At 34.5% G+C, this 25,610-nt stretch overlaps 1 protein-coding gene across 1 annotated transcript in view; it reads left to right on the top strand.

Moving 5' to 3' along the window:
- Positions 1-25,610, top strand: part of LOC143235753 (diuretic hormone receptor-like) — a 52,567-nt gene that overhangs the window by 889 nt on the left and 26,068 nt on the right. The window contains exons 2-5 of the mRNA XM_076473957.1: positions 417-539; positions 14,268-14,365; positions 23,025-23,125; positions 23,359-23,485. Of these exons, the coding sequence (XP_076330072.1) occupies positions 417-539; positions 14,268-14,365; positions 23,025-23,125; positions 23,359-23,485 (449 nt within the window). The remainder of the gene's footprint in view (positions 1-416; positions 540-14,267; positions 14,366-23,024; positions 23,126-23,358; positions 23,486-25,610) is intronic.

Below are 25,610 nucleotides of genomic sequence, written 5' to 3'. Positions count from 1 at the left end.
ACATACTGACTTTCTTCATATGATTATGCATTGAAATTATATCATTTTCGCTTTGGGTGTAATTACACTCGAAGTAATTATTGTTATCTATTGAGATGATGCCAACAAAATTAGAATTACTCTTGGTTTACCTGAGAGTACTTACACAATGTTTAGCATTAGAAGACTGCTGTTTATTCAAATTGCTACTTCGAGAACAAATGTAGCTTGTGCTTGGTGCTTATGTTCTTGTAATCAAATAATTTAGATTTCGAGTGAGCGCCACTTGCGAGGTAAAAATTGTATCGTTCAGATAATTTACGACATGAGCTACAAACTAAACATATGTTTCCTCTTACCATAACACCAAACGCGCATTAATTGTTCAAACCTTAGAAAAGGAATCATTAATGTTCACATTTCTGTCACATCTTTAGAAAACTCACATCAGTGCAACGTTACGTGGGATGGAGTATCCTGCTGGCCTCCGACCAAGGCAGGATCCGAAGCTGAGATCTCGTGTTTTCCCGAACTGAAAGGGATCAGTTACGACACAACTCGTAAGTTTTGTATCGACAAGTTTCAACTTCTACTGGACCAATATCATTTGATCAAAGATCTTTCATAGCAATGGTTCATATTTCCTAAATTATAGCGATCGTTGCAAACACATAGTTGTCGTTAGGGTGAATCGTATTACTATTTTATACCAAGCCTTTAAAACAGTAACTACGTTAGCTAAGCACTGTGAGTATGGGAGTTACGTTAGCTAAGCACTGTGAGTATAGGAGTTACGTTAGCTAAGCACTGTGAGTATAGGAGTTACGTTAGCTAAGCACTGTTAGTATAGGAGTTACGTTAGCTAAGCACTGTGAGTATAGGAGTTACGTTAGCTAAGCACTGTGAGTAATGGAGTTACGTTAGCTGAGAACCGTGAGTATAGGAGTTACGTTAGCTAAGCACTGTGAGTATGGGAGTTACGCTAGCTAAGCACTGTGAGTATAGGAGTTACGTTAGCTAAGTACTGTGAGTAATGGAGTTACGTTAGCTGAGAACTGTGAGTATAGGAGTTACGTTAGCTGAGAACTGTGAGTACAGGAGTTACGTTATTTAAGCATTGTGAGTAATGGAGTTACGTTAGCTGAGAACTGTGAGTAATGGAGTTACGTTAGCTGAGAACTGTGAGTATAGGAGTTACGTTAGCTGAGAACTGTGAGTATAGGAGTTACGCTAGCTAACCACTGTGAGTAATGGAGTTACGTTAGCTAAGTACTGTGAGTAATGGAGTTACGTTAGCTGAGAACTGTGAGTATAGGAGTTACGTTAGCTGAGAACTGTGAGTATAGGAGTTACGCTAGCTGAGCACTGTGAGTAATGGAGTTACGTTAGCTAAGCACTGTGAGTACAGGAGTTACGTTATTTAAGCATTGTGAGTAATGGAGTTACGTTAGCTGAGAACTGTGAGTAATGGAGTTACGTTAGCTGAGAACTGTGAGTATAGGAGTTACGCTAGAGCTAAGCACTGTGAGTATAGGAGTTACGTTAGCTAAGCACTGTGAGTATAGGAGTTACGCTAGCTAAACACTGTGAATAATGGAGTTACGTTAGCTGAGAACTGTGAGTATAGGAGTTACGCCAGCTAAGCACTGTGAGTAATGGAGTTACGTTAGCTAAGTACTGTGAGTATAGGAGTTACGTTAGCTAAGCACTGTGAGTATAGGAGTTACGTTAGCTAAGCACTGTGAGTATAGGAGTTACGTTATCTAAGCACTGTGAGTAATGGAGTTACGTTAGCTGAGAACTGTGAGTATAGGAGTTACACTAGCTAAGCACCGTGAGTATAGGAGTTACGTTAGTTAAGCACTGTGAGTATAGGAGTTACGTTAGCTAAGCACTGTGAGTATAGGAGTTACGTTAGCTAAGCACTGTGAGTATGAGACTTACGTTAGCTAAGCACTGTGAGTACAGGAGTTACGTTAGCTAAGCACTGAGTATAGGAGTTACGTTAGCTAAGCACTGAGTATAGGAGTTACGTTAGCTAAGCACTGTGAGTAATGGAGTTACGTTAGCTAAGCACTGTGAGTAATGGAGTTACGTTAGCTGAGCACTGTGAGTATAGGAGTTACGTTAGCTAAGCACTGTGAGTATAGGAGTTACGTTAGCTGAGAACTGTGAGTATAGGAGTTACGTTAGCTAAGCACTGTGAGTATGGGACTTACGTTAGCTAAGCACTGTGAGTAATGGAGTTACGTTAGCTAAGCACTGTGAGTATAGGAGTTACGTTAGCTAAGCACTGTGAGTATACGAGTTACGTTAGCTAAGCAATGTGAGTAATGGAGTTACGTTAGCTAAGCACTGTGAGTAATGGAGTTACGTTAGCTGAGCACTGTGAGTATAGGAGTTACGTTAGATAAGCACTGTGAGTATAGGAGTTACGTTAGCTGAGAACTGTGAGTATAGGAGTTACGCTAGCTGAGCACTGTGAGTAATGGAGTTACGTTAGCTAAGCACTGTGAGTATAGGAGTTACGTTAGCTAAGCACTGTGAGTATATGAGTTACGTTAGCTAAGCACTGTGAGTATATGAGTTACGTTAGCTAAGCAATGTGAGTAATGGAGTTACGTTAGCTAAGCACTGTGAGTAATGGAGTTACGTTAGCTGAGCACTGTGAGTATAGGAGTTACGTTAGATAAGCACTGTGAGTATAGGAGTTACGTTAGCTAAGTACTGTGAGTAATGGAGTTACGTTAGCTGAGAACTGTGAGTATAGGAGTTACGTTAGCTAAGCACTGTGAGTATATGAGTTACGTTAGCTAAGCACTGTGAGTATATGAGTTACGTTAGCTAAGCACTGTGAGTATAGGAGTTACGTTAGCTAAGCACTGTTAGTATAGGAGTTACGTTAGCTAAGCACTGTGAGTATAGGAGTTACGTTAGCTAAGCACTGTGAGTAATGGAGTTACGTTAGCTGAGAACCGTGAGTATAGGAGTTACGTTAGCTAAGCACTGTGAGTATGGGAGTTACGCTAGCTAAGCACTGTGAGTATAGGAGTTACGTTAGCTAAGTACTGTGAGTAATGGAGTTACGTTAGCTGAGAACTGTGAGTATAGGAGTTACGTTAGCTGAGAACTGTGAGTACAGGAGTTACGTTATTTAAGCATTGTGAGTAATGGAGTTACGTTAGCTGAGAGCTGTGAGTAATGGAGTTACGTTAGCTGAGAACTGTGAGTATAGGAGTTACGTTAGCTGAGAACTGTGAGTATAGGAGTTACGCTAGCTAACCACTGTGCGTAATGGAGTTACGTTAGCTAAGTACTGTGAGTAATGGAGTTACGTTAGCTGAGAACTGTGAGTATAGGAGTTACGTTAGCTGAGAACTGTGAGTATAGGAGTTACGCTAGCTAAGCACTGTGAGTAATGGAGTTACGTTAGCTGAGCACTGTGAGTATAGGAGTTACGTTAGCTAAGCACTGTGAGTATAGGAGTTACGTTAGCTGAGAACTGTGAGTATAGGAGTTACGTTAGCTAAGCACTGTGAGTATGGGACTTACGTTAGCTAAGCACTGTGAGTAATGGAGTTACGTTAGCTAAGCACTGTGAGTATAGGAGTTACGTTAGCTAAGCACTGTGAGTATACGAGTTACGTTAGCTAAGCAATGTGAGTAATGGAGTTACGTTAGCTAAGCACTGTGAGTAATGGAGTTACGTTAGCTGAGCACTGTGAGTATAGGAGTTACGTTAGATAAGCACTGTGAGTATAGGAGTTACGTTAGCTGAGAACTGTGAGTATAGGAGTTACGCTAGCTGAGCACTGTGAGTAATGGAGTTACGTTAGCTAAGCACTGTGAGTATAGGAGTTACGTTAGCTAAGCACTGTGAGTATATGAGTTACGTTAGCTAAGCACTGTGAGTATATGAGTTACGTTAGCTAAGCAATGTGAGTAATGGAGTTACGTTAGCTAAGCACTGTGAGTAATGGAGTTACGTTAGCTGAGCACTGTGAGTATAGGAGTTACGTTAGATAAGCACTGTGAGTATAGGAGTTACGTTAGCTAAGTACTGTGAGTAATGGGTTACGTTAGCTGAGAACTGTGAGTATAGGAGTTACGTTAGCTAAGCACTGTGAGTATATGAGTTACGTTAGCTAAGCACTGTGAGTATATGAGTTACGTTAGCTAAGCACTGTGAGTATAGGAGTTACGTTAGCTAAGCACTGTTAGTATAGGAGTTACGTTAGCTAAGCACTGTGAGTATAGGAGTTACGTTAGCTAAGCACTGTGAGTAATGGAGTTACGTTAGCTGAGAACCGTGAGTATAGGAGTTACGTTAGCTAAGCACTGTGAGTATGGGAGTTACGCTAGCTAAGCACTGTGAGTATAGGAGTTACGTTAGCTAAGTACTGTGAGTAATGGAGTTACGTTAGCTGAGAACTGTGAGTATAGGAGTTACGTTAGCTGAGAACTGTGAGTACAGGAGTTACGTTATTTAAGCATTGTGAGTAATGGAGTTACGTTAGCTGAGAACTGTGAGTAATGGAGTTACGTTAGCTGAGAACTGTGAGTATAGGAGTTACGTTAGCTGAGAACTGTGAGTATAGGAATTACGCTAGCTAACCACTGTGAGTAATGGAGTTACGTTAGCTAAGTACTGTGAGTAATGGAGTTACGTTAGCTGAGAACTGTGAGTATAGGAGTTACGTTAGCTGAGAACTGTGAGTATAGGAGTTACGCTAGCTGAGCACTGTGAGTAATGGAGTTACGTTAGCTAAGCACTGTGAGTACAGGAGTTACGTTATTTAAGCATTGTGAGTAATGGAGTTACGTTAGCTGAGAACTGTGAGTAATGGAGTTACGTTAGCTGAGAACTGTGAGTATAGGAGTTACGCTAGAGCTAAGCACTGTGAGTATAGGAGTTACGTTAGCTAAGCACTGTGAGTATAGGAGTTACGCTAGCTAAGCACTGTGAATAATGGAGTTACGTTAGCTGAGAACTGTGAGTATAGGAGTTACGCCAGCTAAGCACTGTGAGTAATGGAGTTACGTTAGCTAAGTACTGTGAGTATAGGAGTTACGTTAGCTAAGCACTGTGAGTATAGGAGTTACGTTAGCTAAGCACTGTGAGTATAGGAGTTACGTTATCTAAGCACTGTGAGTAATGGAGTTACGTTAGCTGAGAACTGTGAGTATAGGAGTTACATTAGCTGAGAACTGTGAGTATAGGAGTTACACTAGCTAAGCACCGTGAGTATAGGAGTTACGTTAGTTAAGCACTGTGAGTATAGGAGTTACGTTAGCTAAGCACTGTGAGTATAGGAGTTACGTTAGCTAAGCACTGTGAGTATGAGACTTACGTTAGCTAAGCACTGTGAGTACAGGAGTTACGTTAGCTAAGCACTGAGTATAGGAGTTACGTTAGCTAAGCACTGTGAGTAATGGAGTTACGTTAGCTAAGCACTGTGAGTAATGGAGTTACGTTAGCTGAGCACTGTGAGTATAGGAGTTACGTTAGCTAAGCACTGTGAGTATAGGAGTTACGTTAGCTGAGAACTGTGAGTATAGGAGTTACGTTAGCTAAGCACTGTGAGTATGGGACTTACGTTAGCTAAGCACTGTGAGTACAGAAGTTACGTTAGCTAAGCACTGTGAGTATAGGAGTTACGTTAGCTAAGCACTGTGAGTATATGAGTTACGTTAGCTAAGCAATGTGAGTAATGGAGTTACGTTAGCTAAGCACTGTGAGTAATGGAGTTACGTTAGCTGAGCACTGTGAGTATAGGAGTTACGTTAGATAAGCACTGTGAGTATAGGAGTTACGTTAGCTGAGAACTGTGAGTATAGGAGTTACGCTAGCTGAGCACTGTGAGTAATGGAGTTACGTTAGCTAAGCACTGTGAGTATAGGAGTTACGTTAGCTAAGCACTGTGAGTATATGAGTTACGTTAGCTAAGCACTGTGAGTATATGAGTTACGTTAGCTAAGCAATGTGAGTAATGGAGTTACGTTAGCTAAGCACTGTGAGTAATGGAGTTACGTTAGCTGAGCACTGTGAGTATAGGAGTTACGTTAGATAAGCACTGTGAGTATAGGAGTTACGTTAGCTAAGTACTGTGAGTAATGGAGTTACGTTAGCTGAGAACTGTGAGTATAGGAGTTACGTTAGCTAAGCACTGTGAGTATATGAGTTACGTTAGCTAAGCACTGTGAGTATATGAGTTACGTTAGCTAAGCAATGTGAGTAATGGAGTTACGTTAGCTAAGCACTGTGAGTAATGGAGTTACGTTAGCTAAGTACTGTGAGTAATGGAGTTACGTTAGCTGAGCACTGTGAGTATAGGAGTTACGTTAGATAAGCACTGTGAGTATAGGAGTTACGTTAGCTAAGCACTGTGAGTATAGGAGTTACGTTAGATAAGCACTGTGAGTAATGGAGTTACGTTAGCTAAGTACTGTGAGTAATGGAGTTACGTTAGCTAAGCACTGTGAGTATAGGAGTTACGTTAGCTAAGCACTGTGAGTAATGGAGTTACGTTAGCTGAGCACTGTGAGTATAGGAGTTACGTTAGATAAGCACTGTGAGTATAGGAGTTAGGTTAGCTAAGTACTGTGAGTAATGGAGTTACGCTAGCTGAGCACTGTGAGTATAGGAGTTACGTTAGATAAGCACTGTGAGTATATGAGTTACGTTAGCTAAGCACTGTGAGTATAGGAGTTACGTTAGCTAAGTACTGTGAGTAATGGAGTTACGTTAGCTAAGCACTGTGAGTAATGGAGTTACGTTAGCTAAGCACTGTGAGTAATGGAGTTACGTTAGCTGAGCACTGTGAGTATAGGAGTTACGTTAGCTAAGCACTGTGAGTATATGAGTTACGTTAGCTAAGCACTGTGAGTATATGAGTTACGTTAGCTAAGCAATGTGAGTAATGGAGTTACGTTAGCTAAGCACTGTGAGTAATGGAGTTACGTTAGCTGAGCACTGTGAGTATAGGAGTTACGTTAGATAAGCACTGTGAGTATAGGAGTTACGTTAGCTAAGTACTGTGAGTAATGGAGTTACGTTAGCTGAGAACTGTGAGTATAGGAGTTACGTTAGCTAAGCACTGTGAGTATATGAGTTACGTTAGCTAAGCACTGTGAGTATATGAGTTACGTTAGCTAAGCAATGTGAGTAATGGAGTTACGTTAGCTAAGCACTGTGAGTAATGGAGTTACGTTAGCTAAGTACTGTGAGTAATGGAGTTACGTTAGCTGAGCACTGTGAGTATAGGAGTTACGTTAGATAAGCACTGTGAGTATAGGAGTTACGTTAGCTAAGCACTGTGAGTATAGGAGTTACGTTAGATAAGCACTGTGAGTAATGGAGTTACGTTAGCTAAGTACTGTGAGTAATGGAGTTACGTTAGCTAAGCACTGTGAGTATAGGAGTTACGTTAGCTAAGCACTGTGAGTAATGGAGTTACGTTAGCTGAGCACTGTGAGTATAGGAGTTACGTTAGATAAGCACTGTGAGTATAGGAGTTAGGTTAGCTAAGTACTGTGAGTAATGGAGTTACGCTAGCTGAGCACTGTGAGTATAGGAGTTACGTTAGATAAGCACTGTGAGTATATGAGTTACGTTAGCTAAGCACTGTGAGTATAGGAGTTACGTTAGCTAAGCACTGTGAGTAATGGAGTTACGTTAGCTAAGCACTGTGAGTAATGGAGTTACGTTAGCTGAGCACTGTGAGTATAGGAGTTACGTTAGATAAGCACTGTGAGTATAGGAGTTACGTTAGATAAGCACTGTGAGTAATGGAGTTACGTTAGCTGAGAACTGTGAGTATAGGAGTTACGTTAGCTGAGAACTGTGAGTATAGAAGTTACGTTAGCTGAGCACTGTGAGTAATGGAGTTACGTTAGCTAAGCACTGTGAGTAATGGAGTTACGTTAGCTAAGCACTGTGAGTAATGGAGTTACGTTAGCTGAGCACTGTGAGTATAGGAGTTACGTTAGATAAGCACTGTGAGTATAGGAGTTACGTTAGCTAAGCAATGTGAGTAATGGAGTTACGTTAGCTGAGAACTGTGAGTATAGGAATTACGTTAGCTGAGAACTGTGAGTATAGAAGTTACGCTAGCTGAGCACTGTGAGTAATGGAGTTACGTTAGCTAAGCACTGTGAGTATAGGAGTTACGTTATTTAAGCATTGTGAGTACAGGAGTTACGTTAGCTAAGTACTGTGAGCATAGCATTACACTTCTAGAACACTGAATAGTTATAGCTTTTAAAAACAGATGTGTTAAAGATAGAGTTAAAAACACATAGAATATGAAAGTGAACTGAACCATAAAACACAGATATATATGGACTTCGACGTTTTTAAACGACGTAAAAAGAACTGTAAAAATTAAGCCTTTTTTCAAATAAAACAATGTGTTTGTTTGTTTGTTCTGAAGTAAGTACAAAGCTACACAATAGGGTATCTGTATTCTGCCCACCGGTATCGAAATCCGATTTTTAGCTGTGTGAGTCTCCAGACATGCCGCTGTGCCACTAGGGAGCAAAATTATGTGAACGATCTTTACTTTTTTAATAAACAAGTTTGATTTTTAAATACTTTCTCGACTTTGAGTCCAAACTATGTTTTAATTCAAATTTGATGACGATGAACTCACTTGTTTTTTTTTATATATAAAAGAAAGTTTCGGGACTGCTTGAATTGGTAGTAGAGAAAACATTATTACGAACCTACAACGTTTCATCATCTAATAAGATTGTCGAAACGTTGTATAAATCGTCTCTAAACTTTTATGTTTTATTTCTTTTCATATAAAATTTCGAAACTGCTTCATTCTCCTTACGGGAAAGGCTTAAACACGGGCAATTCATAAACAAAAGTAAAAAAAGAAAAGGAAAAGCCTAAAAATATGTGTAAAATTGTTTGTACGTTGTGTAACAAAATATGCTCATTTCTTACTGATTAAGAAACATCAATCTATTCGACATCTTGATTCTACGACGCGGCCCTGTTGTGGAGCTCCAGATTTCTTATCTTAGCGGTAGATGATAGGGTGATTGCTGTTAATTAGTTGCTTTATTTTTGGCTGATAATTCAGAATTAGGACAGCGGTAGATAAGATAGTCTTCGTAGCTGTGACGTAACTACAAAACACTAATATCCTTACTTCTCTTTGATAAAAAAAATCACTTATTCTATTCGTGGACGTTGAATTGTAAAAACAGATTTCAAATATTTACTTAATAATCGCGGTGATTTATATACATTATATATTCTTTGTTTTAAAATTTATAAAAAAATATCTATTGTTTTTCCTTAAAAATAACCTTATCTTAGCTAATTGGTCATTTTCGTAATATAATAATGGTTTCTATTGTATTCGATACTATAAATGCATATTTTAGTATTATTGCGAACAACCAACTTTGCTCTTGCTAAGAAGCCAGTTATTTTCCTGCTGTTTCTATGTAATGAAAAAACACACGAATTACGTATAACCAGAGTTCTTTGATAATCACCATCTAAGGTTATGGCGAGCTGAAACATTGTACTGACCTACGTTCTGTAAGCATGACAAATAAGATACGATGTATCTTAATCTTCTGTCATAACGGTGGGGTATTAAGTGATGGGGCGTTAAGTGACGGGTATTAAGCAGATCTGAGAAGAAAACATTTCTTATTAAATCCACGATGTGATCTGACAGTCTGTTTGTCTGATTGTCTTTCTATAATTGTTCGTTTGTTTAGAATTTCGCGCAAAGCTACAGAAGGACTATCTGTGCTAGCCGTCCCTAATTTAGCAGTATAAAACTGGAGGAAAGGCAGCTAGTTATCACCACCCACCGCCAACTTCTGGGCTACGTATTTACCTATAAATAGTGGGATTGCCAGTCACATTTCTTATGCTAAAGCCACATCGGGCTATCTGCTGTGTCCACCAAGGGAAGTCGAGCCCCTGATTTAGTGTTGCAAACCTGTAGACTTAACACTGTCCCAGCGGGAGACATTACATATTGTGATTTAACCTCTCGTTGCTATCTTCTTACTCACGTGTAACAAACGTCGATGACTGTATCAGTTAATCAAATTTATGTCAAATTAGATTTTGGAACTTCGACTTTCTCTGACTTTCCACCCCTAGTTTTATAACATCAGATCTCTCTCTATCCCTTTATCAGTGATGACCGTTTCATTTAATTTAAGACATTTTTCAAAACATGCACATACGTATAAGTTTAATTACTTTTATGTTTATTACACTGGTTTATAAGTAAACCCATTTAGAGTAAAAGAATCTTCAATAATAAAACTTCGAAAAAATAAGAAAGAATATAAAGTAGGACTGTTGAAATGAATAGATTAAAAGAGGTTAAGGTCAGTGCTAAAACATTAATACAACGTTTATTTTCTAAAAATGGTTTATAAGAACCTATACTATTTTTGGCATCTGAGTAAAAAAGCCAACATGGACGCGACTGGGAATAAACAGGCAATAATGTTCATCGTTTAAACCGTATATTGTCTGCATCAATTTTCGATTTTGGTCTTTATAATATTCAAAGAAATGTAAACTAGAGCAAGATATCAAAATGATTATTGTGGTAGGTGAAGGATTGATAAAGATACAAAACTAGATTATGATGTCAGAATGATTATAGTGGTAGGTGAAGGTTTGATAAAAATACAAAACTAGATCAAGATGTCAGAATGATTATTGTGGTAGGTGAACGTTTGATAAAGGTACAAAACTAGATCAAGATGTCAGAATGATTATTATGGTAGGTGAACGTTTGATAAAGGTACAAAACTAGATCAAGATATCAGAATGATTATAATGGTAGGTGAACGTTTGATAAAGGTACAAAACTAGATCAAGATATCAGAATGATTATAGAGGTAAATGAACGTTTGATAAAGGTACAAAACTAGATCAAGATGTCAGAATGATTATAGTGGTAGGTGAACGTTTGATAAAGGTACAAAACTAGATTAAGATGTCAGAATGATTATTGTGGTAGGTGAACGTTTGATAAAGGTACAAAACTAGATCAAGATATCAGAGTATTTAATATCAAGGCTAACAACACTCTATAAAACGCCATCCCAGGTTCAGTGTTTCTCCTTTTGTTTCTGTTGTGACAAGTTTCAGCGAAGATGGCAAACTTTCCCTTGTACGTGGACGTCGTGTTCCAAAGCAACGTTTGAACAGATCAAAGATAAACCAGTTTATTGGTTCCCTGAGTCTGAACATTAAAAAGAAATGCAGTGATTCCAGTTTCTTTCGCCATCTTTCTCACAAAAGGAACCGTTAATTTATAGGTGTTATTTTGATAGCTTCAGTATCTGTATCAAGTTCAAACACGTTTTTACTTCTTGTTCAGAATATGAGAGTCGGAAGGTTCTTTTTCGTAACTATGACTTTTTGCATGCAGGTTATGATGACTTGAGGAAGATTTCGGAGCCCATCGTCTTCCTAAAACTCTGATTTATGACTTTCTTCTACCACAGAGAACACAGATACCTCGTTCTTCAATATGTTGTAGCTTTGTGTTTCAACATTATAATTAAATGAATATTTATTTTGGAAAAGGCTTCTCAAAACCTATCAAGTCATGTTCTGTATATTTCCCCGTGAATCAAACTTATTGGTGCTAATTTCGCTCGTGGCACAGTAATTGTCATCACCACTGATCTCCACTGTACAATATACGAATAGTTTAAACAACATGTGATTAATTCTCCGTTCTTAAAAAAAACGTTTTAATTATACTTAAAATATATACAGGTCTTTCAATTTAAAACTCCAATTAAACATGTTTTATTTAATACAAACAGTCAATGTTAAGTCCTACGCATTTTAATTTCGAGTTCTGTTTAATAATCTTCAAACAGCCAAGTATATACGTTAGTCAGGAAATGGTAAAGGCGTGACAGTATTAGACAATTAAAATACTTACAAAATGATGTATCCCAAAACCAAATAATGATACATACCAAAACTGAATAATGATGCATACCAAAACTGAATAATAATGCATACCAAAACCGAATAATGATGCATACCAAAACCGAATAATGATGCATACCAAAACTGAATAATGACGCATACCAAAACCAAATAATGATACATACCAAAACTGAATAATGATGCATACCAAAACTGAATAATAATGCATACCAAAACCGAATAATGATGCATACCAAAACCGAATAATGATGCATACCAAAACCGAATAATGATGCATACCAAAACTGAATAATGACGCATACCAAAACCGAATAATGACGCATACCAAAACCGAATAATGATGCATACCAAAACTGAATAATGACGCATACCAAAACCAAATAATGATACATACCAAAACTGAATAATGATGCATACCAAAACTGAATAATAATGCATACCAAAACCGAATAATGATGCATACCAAAACCGAATAATGATGCATACCAAAACCGAATAATGACGCATACCAAAACCGAATAATGATGCATACCAAAACCGAATAATGATGCATACCAAAACTGAATAATGACGCATACCAAAACCGAATAATGATGCATACCAAAACCGAATAATGATGCATACCAAAACTGAATAATGATGCATACCAAAACCGAATAATGATGCATACCAAAACCAAATAATGATACATACCAAAACTGAATAATGATGCATACCAAAACTGAATAATGATGCATACCAAAACCGAATAATGATGCATACCAAAACCGAATAATGATGCATACCAAAACCGAATAATGATGCATACCAAAACCGAATAATGATGCATACCAAAACTGAATAATGATGCATACCAAAACCGAATAATGATGCATACCAAAACCGAATAATGACGCATACCAAAACCGAATAATGATGCATACCAAAACCGAATAATGATGCATACCAAAACCGAATAATGATTTATTTACGACCAACATCAACATTACATCATCTCAGCTAGGTTCATGAAGACGTGTCATCTTCATTTATGATAGATTTACATTTGAATAAGTGTACATAGAGCTCTTCAATATTCAAATAACTGCCTGATACAACACACATAAAGCTCCTTAATATCCACCTAACTGGTTGATGTAACACACATAAAGCTAATTAATATCCACTTAAATGGCTGATACAACACACATAAAGCTCCTTAATATCCACTTAAATGGCTGATACAACACACATAAAGCTAATTAATATCCACTTAAATGGCTGATACAACACACATAAAGCTAATTAATATCGACATAACTGGTTGATATAACACAGATAAAACTAATTAATATCGACATAACTGGTTGATATAACACATATAAAGCTAATTAATATCGACATAACTGGTTGATATAACACACATAAAGCTAATTAATATCGACATAACTGGTTGATATAACACATATAAAGCTAATTAATATCGACATAACTGGTTGATATAACACACATAAAGCTAATTAATATCGACATAACTGGTTGATATAACACACATAAAGCTAATTAATATCGACATAACTGGTTGATACAACACACATAAAGCTAATTAATATCGACATAACTGGTTGATACAACACACATATAGCTGTTTAATATCGACATAACTGGTTGATACAACACACATATAGCTGTTTAATATCGACATAACTGGTTGATATAACACACATAAAGCTAATTAATATCGACATAACTGGTTGATATAACACACATAAAACTAATTAATATCGACATAACTGGTTGATATAACACACATATAGCTAATTAATATCGACATAACTGGTTGATATAACACACATAAAGCTAATTAATATCGACATAACTGGTTGATATAACACATATATAGCTGTTTAATATCGACTTAACTGGTTCCTCGCCTCAAAATCGCGCTCCGCATTTTGGGGCCGTAGATTCACTATACGAGCGGTATTCAAGTTCCACTCTTTGACTGGAGTAAACGCAAGATTTGTTGGCAGGTGTAGATGCTTTTCTGTTGTTTATCAGTTCAAAATTAGGGACAACGAGTGCAAATAGGCCTCTTGTATCATTGCGACAATGTGTGAAACAAATTATGAAATACCAACTTTTATCTCACCTAATCTCATGAAATACCAACTTTTATCTCACCTAATCTCTTACAATTACAAACATTCCACACTTCGCTTTTGACAGTTTTTATTTTGCACAACTGTTTATAGTTACATACATCGCATAAACTGTTATTTTACAGAATTTTCTAAAGTTATGTACTTAGCTGAGGACTAATTTCTTTATCGAATTTTTACAGAGAACGCTACTCGGTTGTGCTATGAAAATGGATCTTGGGCAGAGAAATCCAACTACTCACAGTGTAAACCAGTGTTAAGTGAAAACGAAATGCTACAGGTGAGTTTGTATTTTGTCTTTCTTGTGTTCTGAAAATATAAACACGCTGACACGTTATAAATTTTTAAAAAAAGTTACTAATTACTCTTCTGATTGGTTCCTGAGTAATTTGTTAACGATCAAAGCAAGAACAAACAAGAGATGATTGGATTTCAAAATACGAATCTTGGAACGTTGGGAAGGAATGCGTCTCTTTTTATTCTATACTGTAATCTCTTTATAAACCAGTTAGTGCTCTAAAATATATTTTTCACACACGTTAATTCATTACAGGCTTGATCAGTTTTCATTGCCTTTTCAGAGTTTTCTTTCGTCTCTCTGCTTGAAAATAAGTTTCCTTTTTAAAACATAACTGAATGTAAGAGACTGTTGTCAGTGCTAGTTCTGTAACAAAACCAATTACACCCTGGGTTCTTTGAGGGAATATAATACCGCACTTTTAACAGAAAACAACAACACGTAAAAACAAACGAATAATTAATCCTCGCAGGAGAAAGTAATCTATAAAATAACTTTCTTTTTCTTAAATCTTTCAGGGTAACAACTAAAAAACAATGTTGAAAACGATCGAAATAAAACCGACATATACTGAGTTATTGTAAGAAAATAAAACAAGCATTCGGTTATTTCTTTGTTTTGGAAAGTTCGCGAAAGTCTCCAGGAAAGTCAATCTGCGCTAGCCGTCTCTAATTTAGAAATGATAGGCTAGAGGGAAAACAGCTAGTCAAAACCACCTACTGCCAACTCTTGGCCTACTCTTTTATTGAGGAAGATTGGGATTGACTGTAACGTTATAACGCTCTAACGGCTCAAAGGGCGAGAATGTTCGGTGTGATGGAGATTCAAACCCGCATCCCCCAGACTGGAATTTGGGTGTCTTAACCACTGTTATGTCTTTGGGTTCTCATAAAACACTTGTTATCGAGTAACAACAAAACTCAGACGTGCCGCAGCTTCCTGTACTTTATTTAGAATAGCCTCGCACATACAAAATACTAAGTGCTGATTGGCTAATAATGTCACATACATAACATCTCCCCTTTTTATTTTTTTTAACAATTAAGACAATTAACTATTGTTACATAAATTTGGATTTACATATCTTATAGTTATAACATCAAAAGACATAATAAACTATGTTGTTATTAATGTCTATTTTGGTAATATGATAAATGTATTTTTCTTTTAATATGATAAGTGTAAATACACAGAAAATTAAATTTTTCTTTAACATTAAAACAGGGCCTTTTTTTTTTACTAACTACATAACACATTATATCAGTCAGATATAACAAATAATAATATATAAAATGAAGTAAAAAAAATTCTACCAAATTACTACACAAACACAAGAGTATTTTAACTCTTACAAATACAAAAGTATTCTTTCTTTTACAACTCTTATTCTCAATCATTAAGTATTACATTTTTCTTGTAACATTCTTGCTCATTTTAACAATTCACATAACAAAATCTCTTAGTTTTGTAGGAGCTTTAGAAATTCTACCTGTTCTTGTTACAATTTTACTCTTTTGAGTAGGAGCAATATTTTGCATTTGATTTTTATTTTTAGCATGTGTAATACTTTGTTTCAATTGTGGAGATTCACATATATGGCTAGCTGTGGGTGACCCTGATTGAGACATATTTTGTCTTGGGGGGTGTTTTAGGGATATTTGGCACATTTTCTGGGACAGACTCTTCTGCAATCAAATCATCTTGTGATTTTCTTCTAAGATATCTCTGTCGAGCACTGTGATAGACATCATCTTCATTTGTTTGCAATAAATGTCTACGATTTCTACAAATCATCCTGCCTGCTGGTGTTTGTAATATGTAGTTTCGGGGTTTCTCAGCTTGCCCTTATAACTGAGCTGGCATCCACTTGTTTTCATGTCTGTATCTTACACATTTTTCAAGATCCAGTGGTTTTGAATTCTGATCATATCTTGATTTACTTTTCTGTTTCTGAATGTCGATTTCTGACGTCACTTTATCACTTGTGGAATAAGCAACTTCTCATTTGTCGGTAACCTCGTTCTGGTTCTACGACTCGTGCACTGGTGATCCAATGTTTGCATCTTTTGGTGTATTTCGGTAGTCTAACAATACTAAACAACTAGAAATTAAATTTTTCTTCCTTTCTGACCTGATAAAGTAGTTTAGTTCCTTATAATAACAATAAAGTAGTATAGTTCCTGGTGATAACAATAAAGTAGTTTAGTTCCTGGTGATAACAATAAAGTAGTTTAGTTCCTGGTGATAACAATAAAGTAGTTTACTTCCTGGTGATAACAATAAAGTAGTTTAGGTCCTGGTAATAGCAATAAAGTAGATTAGGTCCTAGTGATAAGAATAAAGTACATTAGTTCCTGGTAATAACAATAAAGTAGGTTAGTTTCTGGTAATAACAATAAAGTAGTTTAGTTCCTGGTGATAACAATAAAGTAGTTTAGTTCCTGATAATAACAATAAAGTAGTTTAGTTCCTAGTAATAACAATAAAGTAATTTAGTTCCTTGTAATAACAATAAAGTAGTTTAGTTCCTAGTAATAACAATAAAGTAGTTTAGTTCCTGGTGATAACAATAAAGTAGTTTAGTTCCTAGTTATAACAACAAAGTAGTTTAGCTCCTAGTAGTAACAATAAAGTAGTTTAGTTCCTAGTAATAACAATAAAGTAGTTTAGTTCCTGGTAATAACAATAAAGTAGTTTAGTTCCTGGTGATAACAACAAAGTAGTTTAGTTCCTAGTAATAACGATAAAGTAGTTTAGTTCCTAGTTATAACAATAAAGTAGTTTATTTCCTGGTGATAACATTAAAGTAGTTTAGTTCCTAGTTATAACAATAAAGTAGTTTAGTTCCTGGTAATAACAATAAAGTAGTTTAGTTCCTGGTGATAACAACAAAGTAGTTTAGTTCCTAGTAATAACAATAAAGTAGTTTAGTTCCTGGTGATAACAATAAAGTAGTTTAGTTCCTGGTGATAACAACAAAGTAGTTTAGTTCCTAGTAATAACAATAAAGTAGTTTAGTTCCTAGTAATAACAATAAAGTAGTTTAGTTCCTGGTGATAACAATAAAGTAGTTTAGTTCCTAGTTATAACAACAAAGTAGTTTAGTTCCTAGTAATAACAATAAAGTAGTTTAGTTCCTAGTTATAACAATAAAGTAGTTTATTTCCTGGAAATAACAATAAAGTAGTTTAGTTCCTAGTTATAACAATAAAGTAGTTTATTTCCTGGTAATAACAATAAAGTAGTTTAGTTCCTGGTAATAACAATAAAGTAGTTTAGTTCCTGGTGATAACAATAAAGTAGTTTAGTTCCTGATAATAACAATAAAGTAGTTTAGTTCCTGGTAATAACAATAAAGTAGTTTAGTTCCTGGTAATAACGATAAAGTAGTTTAGTTCCTGGTGATAACAAAAAGTAGTTTAGTTCCTGGTGATAACAATAAAGTAGTTTAGTTCCTGGTAATAACAATAAAGTAGTTTAGTTCCTGGTAATAACAATAAAGTAGTTTAGTTCCTGATAATAACAATAAAGTAGTTTAGTTCCTGGTAATAACAATAAAGTAGTTTAGTTCCTGATAATAACAATAAAGTAGTTTAGTTCCTAGTTATAACAATAAAGTAGTTTAGTTCCTAGTTATAACAATAAAGTAGTTTAGTTCCTGATAATAACAATAAAGTAGTTTAGTTCCTAGTTATAACAATAAAGTAGTTTATTTCCTGGAAATAACAATAAAGTAGTTTAGTTCCTAGTTATAACAATAAAGTAGTTTATTTCCTGGAAATAACAATAAAGTAGTTTAGTTCCTAGTTATAACAATAAAGTAGTTTATTTCCTGGTAATAACAATAAAGTAGTTTAGTTCCTAGTAATAACAATAAAGTAGTTTAGTTCCTGGTAATAACAATAAAGTAGTTTAGTTCCTGGTGATAACAACAAAGTAGTTTAGTTCCTAGTAATAACAATAAAGTAGTTTAGTTCCTAGTAATAACAATAAAGTAGTTTAGTTCCTGGTGATAACAATAAAGTAGTTTAGTTCCTAGTTATAACAACAAAGTAGTTTAGTTCCTAGTAATAACAATAAAGTAGTTTAGTTCCTAGTTATAACAATAAAGTAGTTTATTTCCTGGAAATAACAATAAAGTAGTTTAGTTCCTAGTTATAACAATAAAGTAGTTTATTTCCTGGTAATAACAATAAAGTAGTTTAGTTCCTGGTAATAACAATAAAGTAGTTTAGTTCCTGGTGATAACAATAAAGTAGTTTAGTTCCTGATAATAACAATAAAGTAGTTTAGTTCCTGGTGATAACAAAAAGTAGTTTAGTTCCTGGTGATAACAATAAAGTAGTTTAGTTCCTGGTAATAACAATAAAGTAGTTTAGTTCCTGGTAATAACAATAAAGTAGTTTAGTTCCTGATAATAACAATAAAGTAGTTTAGTTCCTGGTAATAACAATAAAGTAGTTTAGTTCCTGGTGATAACAATAAAGTAGTTTAGTTCCTAGTTATAACAACAAAGTAGTTTAGTTCCTAGTAATAACAATAAAGTAGTTTAGTTCCTAGTTATAACAATAAAGTAGTTTATTTCCTGGAAATAACAATAAAGTAGTTTAGTTCCTAGTTATAACAATAAAGTAGTTTAGTTCCTAGTTATAACAACAAAGTAGTTTAGTTCCTAGTAATAACAATAAAGTAGTTTAGTTCCTAGTTATAACAATAAAGTAGTTTATTTCCTGGAAATAACAATAAAGTAGTTTAGTTCCTAGTTATAACAATAAAGTAGTTTATTTCCTGGTAATAACAATAAAGTAGTTTAGTTCCTGGTAATAACAATAAAGTAGTTTAGTTCCTGGTGATAACAATAAAGTAGTTTAGTTCCTGATAATAACAATAAAGTAGTTTAGTTCCTGGTAATAACAATAAAGTAGTTTAGTTCCTGGTGATAACAAAAAGTAGTTTAGTTCCTGGTGATAACAATAAAGTAGTTTAGTTCCTGGTAATAACAATAAAGTAGTTTAGTTCCTGGTAATAACAATAAAGTAGTTTAGTTCCTGATAATAACAATAAAGTAGTTTAGTTCCTGGTAATAACAATAAAGTAGTTTAGTTCCTGATAATAACAATAAAGTAGTTTAGTTCCTAGTTATAACAATAAAGTAGTTTAGTTCCTAGTTATAACAATAAAGTAGTTTAGTTCCTGATAATAACAATAAAGTAGTTTAGTTCCTAGTTATAACAATAAAGTAGTTTATTTCCTGGAAATAACAATAAAGTAGTTTAGTTCCTAGTTATAACAATAAAGTAGTTTATTTCCTGGAAATAACAATAAAGTAGTTTAGTTCCTAGTTATAACAATAAAGTAGTTTATTTCCTGGTAATAACAATAAAGTAGTTTAGTTCCTAGTTATTACAACAAAGTAGTTTAGTTCCTGATAATAACAATAAAGTAGTTTAGTTCCTAGTTATAACAATAAAGTAGTTTATTTCCTGGAAATGACAATAAAGTAGTTTAGTTCCTAGTTATAACAATAAAGTAGTTTATTTCCTGGTAATAACAATAAAGTAGTTTAGTTCCTAGTTATTACAACAAAGTAGTTTAGTTCCTGATAATAACAATAAAGTAGTTTAGTTCCTAGTTATAACAATAAAGTAGTTTAGTTCCTGATAATAACAATAAAGTAGTTTAGTTCCTGGTGATAACAATAAAGTAGTTTAGTTCCTGATAATAACAATAAAGTAGTTTAGTTTTTAGTTACAACAATAAAGTAGTTTAGTTCCTGATAATAACAATAAAGTAGTTTAGTTCCTGATAATAACAATAAAGTAGTTTAGTTCCTGGTAATAACAATAAAGTAGTTTAGTTCCTGGTGATAACAATAAAGTAGGTTAGTTCCTGGTGATAACAATAAAGTAGTTTAGTTCCTGGTGATAACAATAAAGTAGTTTACTTCCTAGTAATAACAATAAAGTAGTTTAGTTCCTGGTGATAACAATAAAGTAGTTTAGTTCCTGATAATAACAATAAAGTAGTTTAGTTCCTAGTTATAACAATAAAGTAGTTTAGTTCCTGATAATAACAATAAAGTAGTTTAGTTCCTGATAATAACAATAAAGTAGTTTAGTTCCTGGTAATAACAATAAAGTAGTTTAGTTCCTGGTGATAACAATAAAGTAGGTTAGTTCCTGGTGATAACAATAAAGTAGTTTAGTTCCTGGTGATAACAATAAAGTAGTTTACTTCCTAGTAATAACAATAAAGTAGTTTAGTTCCTGGTGATAACAATAAAGTAGTTTAGTTCCTAGTAATAACAATAAAGTAGTTTAGTTCCTGATAATAACAATAAAGTAGTTTAGTTCCTGATAATAACGATAAAGTAGTTTAGTTCCTGGTAATAACAATAAAGTAGTTTAGTTCCTGGTGATAACAATAAAGTAGGTTAGTTCCTGGTGATAACAATAAAGTAGTTTAGTTCCTGGTGATAACAATAAAGTAGTTTAGTTCCTGGTGATAACAATAAAGTAGGTTAGTTCCTGGTGATAACAATAAAGTAGTTTAGTTCCTGATAATAACAATAAAGTAGTTTACTTCCTAGTAATAACAATAAAGTAGTTTAGTTCTTGGTGATAACAATAAAGTAGTTTAGTTCCTAGTAATAACAATAAAGTAGTTTAGTTCCTGATAATAACAATAAGTTTAAGTTTTATTAAACTGTTGTTCAGTTGCTTTCGAAAAGAAGAAACGAGAGAAAGTTTTTTTTCTTTGTGTCAATTTCACTTAGAATAAAGATTTTCAGAGGATTTAAACTTAGAAAATCACGTGATGAACATACAGACTGGCTTATATAATATCGATTTAACATTTCAACTATTGAGTTAACATACTTGTTTTTAATATTTTATGGTAATGAGAGGAGGACACGAATTACTTCTTCTTGGTAAGCTTGTAACCTCGCCCCGAAGAAAATATTAATATTTTATGTATAAAACAATGTTACGAGAAGCTACTGTCGCTGGTGGTTCGATATATTCATGTGACTTTGCATTATGAGCGGACTTCATCTTTCTAAGCAGTTTGTTTGTTTTGTTTTCTGAATTGCGCACAAAGCTACTCGAGGGCTATCCGTCCCTAATTTAGCAGTGTAAAACTAGAGGGAAGGCAGCTAGTCATCACCACCCACCGCCAACTCTTGGGCTACTCTTTTACCAACGAATAGTGGGATTGATCGTCACGCTTTAACACGCTTGGCTTTCTGGGCCCCATCTAAACAGATAAAGAAATTCGTTTAGGAATTTTGGAAAGAAAATGACTGTTTCTTTAAATTGGGTCGGTAGAAGGACAGGAGGATGAATGAATATGTTAACAAGGCAGGCTACAGCTTTATGTTTTTAAAACATGTGTCTTCTTGGATTCGTCTAAATTGGATTTCAGTATGATGTTTTGAAATGCCGAAATGGTTAGTTCCAAAGTCATAAAAACTGTTGTGTTGTTCAGTGTTGATCCAAATTTGGGTTACGATGTAACATTTTAAAATGCTGGATTCATAAGTTAAGGAGACATAAAGCTTCATACGTTGTTTAAAGTTAATCTAATGTTGGATCAGAATGTAACATTTTAAAATGCTGGATTCATAAGTTAAGGAGACATAAAGCTTCATACATTGTTTAAAGTTCATCTAACGTTGGATCAGAATGTAACATTTTAAAATGCTGGATTCATAAGTTAAGGAGACATAAAGCTTCATACGTTGTTTAAAGTTAATCTAATGTTGGATCAGAATGTAACATTTTAAAATGCTGGATTCATAAGTTAAGGAGACATAAAGCTTCATACATTGTTTAAAGTTCATCTAACGTTGGATCAGAATGTAACATTTTAAAATGCTGGATTCATAAGTTAAGGAGACATAAAGCTTCAGACATTGTTTAAAGTTAATCTAATGTTGGATCAGAATGTAACATTTTAAAATGCTGGATTCATAAGTTAAGGAGACATAAAGCTTCATACATTGTTTAAAGTTAATCTAATGTTGGATCAGAATGTAACATTTTAAAATGCTGGATTCATAAGTTAAGGAGACATAAAGCTTCATACATTGTTTAAAGTTCATCTAACGTTGGATCAGAATGTAACATTTTAAAATGCTGGATTCATAAGTTAAGGAGACATAAAGCTTCATACATTGTTTAAAGTTAATCTAATGTTGGATCAGAATGAAACATTTTAAAATGCTGGATTCATAAGTTAAGGAGACATAAAGCTTCATACATTGTTTAAAGTTAATCTAATGTTGGATCAGAATGTAACATTTTAAAATGCTGGATTCATAAGTTAAGGAGACATAAAGCTTCATACATTGTTTAAAGTTAATCTAATGTTGGATCAGAATGTAACATTTTAAAATGCTGGATTCATAAGTTAAGGAGACATAAAGCTTCATACATTGTTTAAAGTTAATCTGATGTTGGATCAGAATGTAACATCACAGAATGCTGGATTCGTAAGTTAAGGAACCATAAATCTTGCTCCATTGTTCAAGATTCATCAGGATATGGACCATGGCTTATTCACAGTATATTCTATTTATTAACAACGCTCTTTAGTTAAAGTCTGATTGTTAAAACCATTTGGTAATCATCATTAACAGGTGTTATGGGACGTTAAGGAAGCGACCACAGTCTACTATGTTGGTTATGGAGTGTCTCTCTTGGCTTTACTACTAGCTCTTGGTATATTCTTGTACTTCAAGTAAGTGTTTTCTTTTATGTTTTTACACCTTACATTACTGACTTGTTCTATTATGCAAGTCCCCAGTAGCCCTTACAGTAAAGGATTGATCAAATCATTTATTTCTAGGTATAATACACAGGGAACCAGGCAGTAAATAGTGGAATGTTATTTTGTTATGTAGTATTTGTTTCACCCACTGCTAGAGTCCACTAACCCTTTGATTATTATCTTCTTTTTCGTGTTGTTTGTAGAGATCTCCGATGCCATCGAAATACCATTCACACCAATTTAATCATAACGTATATATTATTGGACTTAACGTGGGTCATTACAGCTATACTTCAACTCCAGCCAAACCCAACTACAGCAGGGACCAAGGTAAGGTTTCCAGAACATAACTTATTCATATATTTTTTTAATTTGAATTTCATACGTTGATTTCTCTTGTGTAAAGTCTGATATATTATATCTATAATTTTCTTATTTTAAAACACGAAGAAATTGAATTTCACTTTTTTTAATGAAAACTGCAACTTGTTATAGAAAAATATAATTTTTGTTTTGCTTTTTTCTTCATTTCGCGCCAAGCTACACGAGGGCTATCTGTGCTAGCTGTCCCTAATTTAGCAGTGTAAGACTAGAGGGAAGGCAGCTAGTCAATCCTTGGGCTACTCTTTCACCAACAAGTAGTGGGATTAACCGTAACGTTATAATGCCCCACGGCTGAAAGGATGAGCATGTTTGGTGCGACGGGGATTCGAACCCGCGACTCTCAGATTGGGAAAATATAAAGTATAAAGGAGAGTTTTTTTGTGTGCAACATTATATGTCAAGTTATTGTCGTTTGGACTTCGAAATAATGTTGTTGTTGTTGTGTGTGTGTGTGTCGAAGAAAAACTGAAATTAAGAACGTTGATCCAGGTTTTGAAAACACGGATTTTTTTAGAATAAAATCCTGATCCAGTAGAAATATTTAACGAACTGAAAAACGTTTGCATGCTACTTTGCGGCTTCAATTAGGAACTACTTTTTTGGATTAAAACCTGATCAAGGTATTCACAAATCTGAATCCTGGTCTACCTTCTTTTAATGAAATGGCCCGAATTACTTATATCAATCCTCGATCTGAATCAAGCACTACTTTTGTTAGCGGAACAACTTAAAAAAACATATGCTAATTCTTGACCTGAATCAAGAACTACTTTTTTAGTGAAATAACCTATGTCAATCCTAGACCTGAATCAAGGACTACTTTTTAGTGGAATAACCAGAATAACACATGTCAATCCTCGACTTGAATCCAGGACTACTTCTTAGTAGAATAACCAGAATAACATATGTCAAACCTAGACACGAATCAAGCACTACTTTTTAGTACAATAACCTGAATAACATATGTCAGTCCTCAACATGAATCAAGCACTACTTTTCAGTAGAATAACCTTAATAACATATGCCAAACCTAGACACGAATCAAGCACTACTCTTTAGTAGAATAACCTGAATAACATATGTCAAACCTAGACACGAATCAAGCACTACTTTTTAGTACAATAACCTGAATAACATATGTCAGTCCTCAACATGAATCAAGCACTACTCTTTAGTAGAATAACCAGAATAACATATGTCAAACCTAGACACGAATCAAGCACTACTTTTTAGTACAATAACCTGAATAACATATGTCAGTCCTCAACATGAATCAAGCACTACTTTTTAGTAGAATAACTAGAATAACATATGTCAAACCTAGACACGAATCAAGCACTACTTTTTAGTACAATAACCTGAATAACATATGTCAGTCCTCAACATGAATCAAGCACTACTTTTTAGTACAATAACCTGAATAACATATGTCAGTCCTCAACATGAATCAAGCACTACTTTTTAGTAGAATAACTAGAATAACATATGTCAAACCTAGACACGAATCAAGCACTACTCTTTAGTACAATAACCTGAATAACATATGTCAATCCTAGACTTGAATCAAGCACTACTTTTTAGTAGAATAACCTGAATAACATATGTCAGTCCTCAACATGAATCAAGCACTACTTTTTAGTAGAATAACTAGAATAACATATGTCAAACCTAGACACGAATCAAGCACTACTTTTTAGTACAATAACCTGAATAACATATGTCAGTCCTCAACATGAATCAAGCACTACTTTTTAGTACAATAACCTGAATAACATATGTCAGTCCTCAACATGAATCAAGCACTACTTTTTAGTAGAATAACCTGAATAACATATGTCAATCCTAGACTTGAATCAAGAACTACTTTTTCTGTCACTCTAAATCACGTTGAAGTAAGGAACGTCTTGAACAATAATAATTGCTTCTTTTCTTTTTGTAAACACAGTAAAAACAATAAAACTTTGGCTTTTTTACTGCAACGAAGAATTGAGAGTTTGTTTGTTTTGAATATCGCGCAAGGCTACAAGAGGGCTATCTGTGCTAGCCGTCCCTAATTTAATAGTGTAAGACT

Source organism: Tachypleus tridentatus, chromosome 12, assembly GCF_004210375.1.
Source record: "Tachypleus tridentatus isolate NWPU-2018 chromosome 12, ASM421037v1, whole genome shotgun sequence".
Classification (NCBI taxonomy): Eukaryota; Metazoa; Arthropoda; class Merostomata; order Xiphosura; family Limulidae; genus Tachypleus; species Tachypleus tridentatus.
The sequence above is the reverse complement of the archived record's forward strand: the minus strand, read 5'-3'. Positions and strand labels throughout refer to the sequence as shown.